Source organism: Lottia gigantea (assembly GCF_000327385.1).
Source record: "Lottia gigantea unplaced genomic scaffold LOTGIsca_359, whole genome shotgun sequence".
In the NCBI taxonomy this organism is placed as follows: Eukaryota; Metazoa; Mollusca; class Gastropoda; family Lottiidae; genus Lottia; species Lottia gigantea.
This window is the reverse complement of record NW_008709217.1, coordinates 44,230-53,987: the sequence shown is the minus strand read 5'-3', so window position 1 is coordinate 53,987 and position 9,758 is coordinate 44,230. Positions and strand designations below refer to the sequence as shown.

General features: G+C 36.2%; 1 protein-coding gene across 1 annotated transcript; it reads right to left on the bottom strand.

Moving 5' to 3' along the window:
* Positions 1-7,117: 7,117 nt before the first annotated feature.
* LOTGIDRAFT_239583 (hypothetical protein) lies at positions 7,118-9,569 on the bottom strand (the record flags this gene model as incomplete). Its single annotated transcript, XM_009058790.1, has 4 exons — positions 7,118-7,401; positions 8,430-8,521; positions 9,066-9,337; positions 9,560-9,569. The coding sequence occupies 4 exons, from the start codon at positions 9,567-9,569 to the stop codon at positions 7,305-7,307; spliced, it is 471 nt and encodes a 156-aa protein (XP_009057038.1). The 3' UTR covers positions 7,118-7,304.
* Between the last annotated feature and the right edge of the window lie 189 nt (positions 9,570-9,758).

Here is a 9,758-nt window from a genome sequence, read left to right as displayed (position 1 = left end):
GATTATTGGTGTTTCTAATGAATTATCATGTATTCTTAATCATATCATTATGTTCTTATTGCATATAATTAAAGATGGGTTTCCTTATTTTTTAGTGTCAAATTAAGTAAACTATTTGATTAATTGGTGTTTATAATGAATTATCATGTATTCTTAATCATATCATTATTTTCTTATTGCATATAATTAAAGATGGGTTTCCTTATTTTTTAGTGTCAAATTAAGTAAACTATTTGATTAATTGGTGTTTCTAATGAATTATCATGTATTCTTAATCATATCATTATGTTCTTATTGCATATAATTAAGAGTTTTAACCAATCATAAATGTCCATGTATGTACAGCCTGGATAAACAAAAAAAGGACTTTTTGACCTTTCTTGATCGGTCACTCATAGGAATTCTGCTGGTAATTCTCTTCTAATTTAGCTAATTATGAATTAATTATGGACATGTGAGACATACTGGTATTTTTCCAAGTCATTAGAACACCTCTACTTTCTATTCATATAAGTATTAGCATTTTCATTTTCATAAATGAAATTAAGGGAACCCATCTTTAAAGTAATAATGAACACAATATAAGTTTAGTCTATATAGTTTTTATAACTAGTTATTCTACCCGCAAAAAAAATGGCCATTTTGTGTTTATGGATGAATAGAAACCAGATGAGGGCAAATATTTTTGTGCGGCGATAATCTAGACCAATTTAAATTGAAAGGGCTGTGTATGCAAGCTACGTTAAAAATTATGACGAATTTTATTCCTTTTTGTTAATCATGTTTACAAAAAGGAATTGTGGGATATGGAAACCAAAGACACTGTCATATTACTCTACTTTTGGTTTCTATTTCCCACAATTCCTTAATTTATCAAGATTATGGTTTTACATGACTACTTTTGATTGGTTGAAAATACTATCTTTTGGACAAGCCTTTGATAGAAAACTTGTTAGATTACAATGTAGAGTAAAAATATCAAAAAAGAAAAAAGATACGAAATTTTAATCTAATTAATTTGGATTGTTGACGATTTGTTTAAAATACTATCGCTAGGACACGCCTAGCGTTCACAAAACACAAATTAACTGCTCTTGGGGTTTATACAGAATAAAGTGATAATTTGTGATCGAAAACATTTTGGAAAACAGAATTTAGCTACTTTTGGACTTTGTCAGACGCCATTCCGCACTGTTTATGTAAAAGTGATGTACAACATAACATTTTGGCAATACAAAGACCCTCACCATTTAACCGCTGAGGGGTTTGACGGAGTAACGCCCTAACCTACTGTTTATTTAAAAGTGATGTACAACAAAACATTTTGGCAATACAAAGACCCTCAGCATTTAACCATTTTAGGGGGTTTGACGGAGTAACGCCCTAACCTACTGTTCATTTAAAAGTGATGTACAACAAAACATTTTGGCAATAAAAAGACCCTCAGCATTTAACCATTTTAGGGGGTTAACTGAATAACCCCTTTCTGTAATGTTCATATCAAAGTGATGTACAACAAAACATTTTGGCAATACAAAACCGTCACGATTTAGCCGCTTAGGGGTTTGACGGAGTAACGCCCTAACCTACTGTTCATTTAAAAGTGATGTACAACAAAACATTCTGGCAATACAAAAGCCGTCAGGATTTAACGATTTAGGAACCTTGACGGAATAACCCCTTTCTGTAATGTTCATATCAAAGTGATGTACAACAAAACATTCTGGCAATATAAAAGCCGTCAGGATTTAACCATTTCGGAACCTTGACGGAATAACGCCCTACCCTACTGTTCATAACCTAATTATAAATTGATAATGTTCGATATAGAAAAGCAATACGTTCATAAATTAGACAACAGACTACAATGTGTTTAAAAAAATGTGAACTTGGACTATTTGTGATCTTTTCTTTGAGAGAGTTCCTGGAATTCTTGGACAATCGCAGGGATTGAAAATGGATTACAAACTACAATGTGAACATGTACAATTGTGATCTTAAAATGAGTTCCTGCAATTCATGAAGGATTTTTGACGATCGGGAAATTAACGATGTTTCCAATTTTTTGCCGTGGAGGATGTCGCGTGTGATTGGTTGTTTAAAGATTGTAGCAATTATCTGTGATGTGAAAATGAAACTGTGAAAAAAATTTTGCATGAAAAAAACGGCTGGATATAGTGTGCCAGCCGTCTCCTTGACACCCCTCAAATTTTTAATGAACTTTTCCGCACATGCATATTTTCCCCCCAAGTGAAACTATATATGTATGATTGGAAGAGCTTATTTATGAATTGAGGGATGTTATCTTTTAATGTCTGGATATAGTGTGCTAGCAGTCTCCTTGACACCCCTCAACTTTTTAATGAACTTTTCCGCACATGCATATTTTCCCCCCAAGTGAAACTATATATGTATGATTGGAAGAGCTTATTTATGAATTGAGGGATGTTATCTTTTAATGTCTGGATATAGTGTGCTAGCAGTCTCCTTGACACCCCTCAACTTTTAAATGAACTTTTCCGCACATGCATATTTTCCCCCCCAAGTGAAACTATATATGTATGATTGGAAGAGCTCATTTATAAATTAAGTATGATTGGAAGAGCTCATTTATAAATTAAGGGGTGTTTTCTTTTAAAGTCTGGTTGTAATGTGCCAGCCGTCTACTTGACACCCCTCAACTTTTAAATGAACTTTTCCGCACATGCATTCTGTCTATCAAATTGAAACTGTAAATGTATGATTGGAAGAGCTTATTTATAAGATTAGGGTTGTTGTCTTTTAAAGTCCGGTTGTAGTGTGCCATACATCTTTTTGACTCCCCTAAGTTTTAAATGAACTCTCCCACACATGCATGTTTTCTTTCAAAGTGAAGGTGTATTTGTATAATTGGAAGAGCTCATTTATAAGATTAGGGGTGTTTGTTATTGCTTGTAAAATATAACTCATTATTTAAAGATGAACCGACATCTTAATATTTACTTTACTAGCTTCGGCTTGTAGATCACTTTTCATTATTGAAACGTGGCACATAGTTCTACTGCAATTCAATAAAAAACATGCTGTAGATGTAAAGTTTCTGAAATCCATGCTTAGCTAGGAACCCATCATAAAATCTTGGATGTTATTCACTAAAATTTATGAATAGGGTTGTAGTTTTTTAAGTAGATATTCTTAGTGTATATGAGAGTGGGTTGTAGCAAGAATGGGTATGGTGTAGCAAGAATGGCTGTGGCCTAGAATCTAAATGGGAAGCTTGTAGTGAGAATGGGTGTGGCCTAGAGTCTAAATAGGCGTGTGATGTAGTGAGATGTATATATATATATATATGGTTGTGTCAGTAAATGGGTGTGGCCTAGATTCTAAATGGGAGGGGTGTAGCAAGAATGGGTGTGGCCTAGAATCTAAATGGGAGGCGTGTAGCAAGAATGGGTGTGGCCTAGAATTTAAATGGAGGCATGTAGCAAGAATGGGTGTGGCCTAGAATTTAAATGGGAGGCGTGTAGCAAGAATGGGTGTGGCCTAGAATATAAATGGGCGTGTGATGTAGTGAGATGTATATATATATAATTGGTTGTATGTGTAAATGGGGATGGGGTGTAGTAAGAATGGGTATGGTGTTGTAGTGAGAGTTTGATGTTTGTATATATCTTAGAACGCGATGTTTGTTTATGTGTATATATAAAATACGATTTGGCTGTTTCTGTATCTATGTATAAAAACGTTAGCTTGTTTCTAAATCATGTAAAAAGTTGATGCTTTTATGAAATTACGTATGATTCTAACATGGAAATAAAATAACACACACGAACATAGTTCACCACCATTTTGAATCTCTTCCTTGCTTTAATAACACACACGAACATAGTTCACAACCATTCTGAATCTCTTCCGTGGCTTTAGTCGAATTTTGATAAAGATTATGATATTTCAAATCAGATTTAAAGAGATTGTAAAGAGGTTTTCTAAATTTTTTATGTATATCAGGGACACTGATAGCATCAATTTACACCATTCTAATGTTCAATCAGACATCTGTGATTCCTGCAATTCCACTAAAACTAAGTGTTTGATGACGTCACAAATCGCGAAGGGCCTTAAGTGATAAAGCATATTTTGTGATATCATCAAACACTTAGAAATTACAGGAACCACAGACGTCTGATTGAAAATTAGAATGGCGTAAATTGATACTATCAGTGTCCCTGATACACATAAAAAATTTAGAAACTTTTTAAAAAATGGGCCTATTAAGTTGAGGAAGAGATTCCAAATGGCCGTGAACTATGTTCGTGTATGTTATTTCGAAGTAAGAACTATACGTAGTTTTGTACAGATAAATGCCTTGTCAAAACAAAATGTCTATTGTCTGAGCAAAGTAAAAAATGTTTCAAATTTTATCCGTTATTTTTAAGAAAAATTGGAATATCCGTCTCAAAATACTACTGATAGTCTTAGAATGTGTTTACGTTGATAAAAATATAATTTTTTGTAAGTTTACATTGCGAAGAAACACATTCCTCTCCTAGAAATTTCAACGTCACAAATTTTGGCTGAAAATTGTCGTCTGTAAAAACAAATTTTGAAGACATAATGTGTGTTTATGTTTATATTTTTATCAATGCAAAGATATTCTTAGACTATCAGTACTATTTTGAGGCTGCTATTCCAATTCTATTAAAAATATCGAAAAAATTCAAAAAACTTTTCACTTTTCTCAGACAATAAATTAGAATTTGATTCAGTAGTAAATAATTTCTATATGAAAACAATTCCGACTTGTTAAATTGTATATTTCTGATATTCTCTAAGGTTTTAGTTTCTCAGTCAACAGAGAAAAGACTTTTAAAAGAAATAAAAGATGTTTGGTCCAGCGAAAATATTTAGGTACGTCTGAGTTTTGATTCAAAACATAAATACAAGTAGTTCATTTTATATGGAGGTAGTTTTGGTAATGAACACGATACAAGTCCGGTTTATACAGTGCGAACGTCTTCTGACTTGTTTATGTGTATCGATGACACTGATAGCATCAATTTTTTCCATTCCAATTTTCAATCGGACGTCTGTGGTTCCTGCAATTCTACTAAAACTAAGCATTTATGACGTCATATAGCAAAGTTCCTTGTATATGTATATCAGCTTTTGTGATTAGTGACGTCATAAAAAATTTACTTTCAGTGGAATTTCAGGAACCACAGACATCTGATTGAAAATTAGAATGATGTAAATTGATGCTATCAGTGTCCCTGATATACATAAAAAATTTAGAAAACCTCTTTACACTGATAGCATCAATTTACATCATTCTAATTTTCAATCAGATGTCTGTAGTTCTTGTTAAAGAGATTGTAAAGAGGTTTTTTTCTAAATTTTGTATGTGTATCAGGGACACTGAAAGCATCAATTTACACCATTCTAATTTTCAATCAGACGTCTGCGATTCCTGCAATTCCACTAAAACTAAGTATTTAATGACGTCACTATTTACAATCTTTCTAACTATTTCTTCTACCTCAAATTAGAATAAACTGCGTATGTTAATGTTTGAATCCAACGCAGACGTGGTTGAATATCGGAGCTAGATTATACATTGTGTTTGAGTTGATTTTACGCGTGTTTTAATTATGAGAGAGATGATCTTGTGTGAATTTTTTTATTATCCTGTTTATTTTATCTGTAATATATGAAACGTTGTTATGTTCTCGTGTCTCTATCATTATTAACTTCAAACAAAAAAAAAACAAAATATTAAAGTGATCCTTCTACATTGTTTCCAATCAAATTGCTCAATTTTGGGAGCCACGGTGGCTCAGTGAGCCTGAGTGAGTTAGACACCGTCTGGCGTTGCACGAGGACTTAAATGTGTTGTATCCAATCAAATTGCTAAGATATTTGGGAGCCACGGTGGCTCAATTAGTTAGACAGGGCTTCCTCGGTAGGCGCACTGCCTGGTGTTGAACGAGGACTTAAATGTGTTGTATCCAATCAAATTGCTCAATTTTGGGAGCCACGGTGGCTCAGTGAGGCTCAGTGAGTTAGACACTGTCTGGCGTTGCACGAGGACTTAAATGTGTTGTATCCAATCAAATTGCTAAGATATTTGGTAGCCACAGTGGCTCAATTAGTTAGACAGGGGCTTGCTCGGTAGGAACACTGCCTGGCTTTGCACGAGGACTTAAATGTGTTGTATCCAATCAAATTGCTCAATTTTGGGAGCCACGGTGGCTCAGTGAGGCTCAGTGAGTTAGACACTGTCTGGCGTTGCACGAGGACTTAAATGTGTTGTATCCAATCAAATTGCTAAGATATTTGGGAGCCACAGTGGCTCAATTAGTTAGACAGGGCTTCCTCGGTAGGCGCACTGCCTAGTGTTGCACGAGGACTTAAATGTGTTGTATCCAATCAAATTGCTAAAATTTGGGAGCCACGGTGGCTCAGTTAGACTGGGCTTCCTCGGTAGGCACATTGCCTGGCGTTGAACGAGGACTTGTATCCAATCAAATTGCTAAGATATTTAGAAGCCACGGTGGATCAACGAGTTAGAATGGGCTTGCTTGGTAGGTGTTGCAGGTAGACTTATATTATTATATTGTATCTAATCAAATTGCTAAGATATTTGGTAGCCACAGTGGCTCAGTGAGTTAGATTGTGTCTTAGACTTGTTTGAAAGCCCTCATTGAACACTGGCTGGCGTTGCACCAGGACTTATATATTGTATTGTATTGATTCCAATTGCTAAGATATTTGGGAGTCGCAGTGGCTTAGTGAGTTAGACGCTTGTTCCCTAACCTGAAGGTTCAGGATTCAATCCTGATAGGTCGAGATAATACCTTCAAATTTTTCAACCCGGTTTCCTCCTGTCAGTGATGTTAGATGCTTGCTCGCTAATCTGAAGGTCCAGGGTTCAATCCTGGCATAGGTCGAGATAATTCCTTCAGATTTTTCAACCCAGTTTCCCTCTGTCAGTGATGCAGGTAAGAGGGGCTGACATGGAAAAGGCACACAGTTGAAAATCAAAAAAGAGTAGGCTAATGCTGCTGTCCTGGCAAAATTTCCCTCATTGTTCACTGCATGGCATTGCCTGTCTTCATTAGCCCAATAAGCAAAGAAGTAGAAAGCTACAAAATTGTTTATTTGGTATATTCTTTACTCATGCATTTGGCTTATTATTTTGCTATTATTTGGTATATTTTTGCAATGAAATGAATGGACAAATATTCTGTATGGATTGATATAGTTTGCTGGGTTAAAAACTGCGCATTATAAACACAAATGTACGGTATATGTTGATATAGTTTGTGCTATTCGTGATGGATATAATCTTGAACATTTGGTAGACCTCGTATGACACAGGCACTCAGAGCACTGCGATAGATGTTCATGTCTGTGGCATCGTACCTGCAAGAAAAAGGGCTGAATTTATTAAGGTACATCTGAAGGGGGTCGGAAAGGTTACATCATTCCAATTTTCAATCAGACGTCTGTGGTTCTTGCAAATACAGAAAAATAGTGGGAATGGTATTTGCGATGGTGACGTCATAAATTGAAATAATGCATATTCTTGAGGCCTTAAAGTATATTTTTGACTTCGTCTTTTCATGATCGTGTTAGTTTTAAAAAAATGTGTAAAATCGTTTTTGAAAGTTATTGTGTAAATATTGACGAACGCCTGTGGTTTATTTTGTATCCGAGAGTTATGCCCCTTAGTTAAAATGGCCACGTGCTTAACCAAGACGTCTGCTGTCTTGTTTTTGAGTAAAGTGTAAATCATTTTCTATCTTCCCTGTCATCAAAAACCAACAAAAAATATCATAAACTTTGCGATTGATTAAATTATTTCCACAATTTTGATTCACGCGTGTTGGTTTTTACACACGTGGAAATATTCTTGGAACTAGGTTACACGTGCATTTCGTCCAAGAGTAAACATGTCCACGTGTACCTCTGTGAAAAGACTGTGTTCCGATTATAGATGGTGTAGCTTCAAGATTATTAGTGTCCACAAGGATTACGATTGTGTTGTCATCTGTAAAGGTAAGATCAGCATGCTTCTGAGACTATGATGAACTGATAGGATGTTTTGATTAGTTTTGTTGAGCCACAGAAATATCGGTTGGGTAGGGGGTAGGTGCAACAGACGTGGCGTCATAAGAGTGGGGTGGGGGGGGGATTATTTCTCTGTGTAAATTGATAAGTTGTTTTGGGGGAGGTTCACCTCAGCAGACTAACATCCCCGCCCCACATAAGCCCCTTGCTAGACCCACTCCCTTTTCCACACACCCTCCGCAAATGAGTAAATTTGCCGCAAATACTCATCCGCGTCGTAACATTCGTAAATATAATAGTTACATCGTTAAAACCTCCGATAGCAAACACGCACCCCTTACCAACCCCCCTTTTTCCACACACCCTCCGCAAATACTTACCACTCATCCGTGCCGGAGTCGTAGCATTCTACATTAAATATTGTAGTAACGCCATTAAAACCTCCGATAGCAAACACCATCTCATCGATAACCTAAAACAATAGACACATTGCCGATTATTGACGCCATCAAACACTTTTAGGGGAATCAGGAATCACGAAAGACGTCTGATTGAAAATTAGAATGATGTAAATTGATGTTATCAGTGTCCCTGATACACTTTTTACAATCCCTTGAACAGTATCCCTGCTGACATGGAAAAAGCTTCTAGTCGTTCAGATGGGACAATAAACCGAGACCCCGTGTACTACAGGCTGAAGGTCCAGGGTTCAATCCTGGCATATGTCAAGATAATAATCAATCCAGTTTCCCCCTGTCAGTGATGTAGGTAGTAGGGGCTGGCATGGAAAAAGCGTCTAGTTGTTCAGATGGGACAAGTCTGTACACGTTAAAGATCCCTCGACAGTTGGAAATCGAAAAAGAGCAGGCTAATGCCGAAGTCTTGGCAAATTTCCCTTATTGCACTCATGGTGGTGCCTGTCTTAGTTAGCCCACATGGTGCAGAAAAGTAGGACGTAAAACTCCATTCATTTCATTTTGACTTTGATTCTTCATATAATTAATCTAAGGTCTTACCTCAATAGCGAAATTACTTCGAGGGTTATACATCTCCGGTATCGTCTGCCACGAATTGGTGGCAAAACTGAACCTCTCGCCAGTGTTCATACGAGTTATACCGTTAAATCCGCCTAGAGCATAGAGATGACCTCGATACGAAATGACCCCAACGCCACTCCGTTTGTTCCTCATGGGTTTCAGTAGCGTCCATTGATTGGTGTTCGGATCGTAATATTCCGTAGAATTCAGACATTCTTGACCATTGAATCCGCCACAAATGTAAATCTTCCCTGAAAATCAAATTTTACATGTCTTGAATATCATTTTATGAAGACGGGGTGAGGGCGAGTTGTAGCGCAATCGGTAAAAGCGTTGAAATCTTTATATGACGTCTTTTTCTATAGTCTTCTATAAAGATGCTTGTTCGAAAGTTTCAGTTAGATATGGAATGTTTACGTCATGGCGTAGGGGAAGGGTTGTAGCATAATCTGTTAGAACGTTGAAATCTTTACATGACGTCATTTTCTTCTATAGCCTTCTATATATATGAGTTCAGATATAAGGACGGGTTGTAGCTCAACCTGTTAGAACGTTGAAATCTTTACATGACGTCATTTGCTTCTACAGTCTAAGTTAGATAAGCTTATATTAGAAGAACATGTTCGAAAGAGTCACTCAAAGGTATGTCTGTAGTCCATTCAGATAGAGATA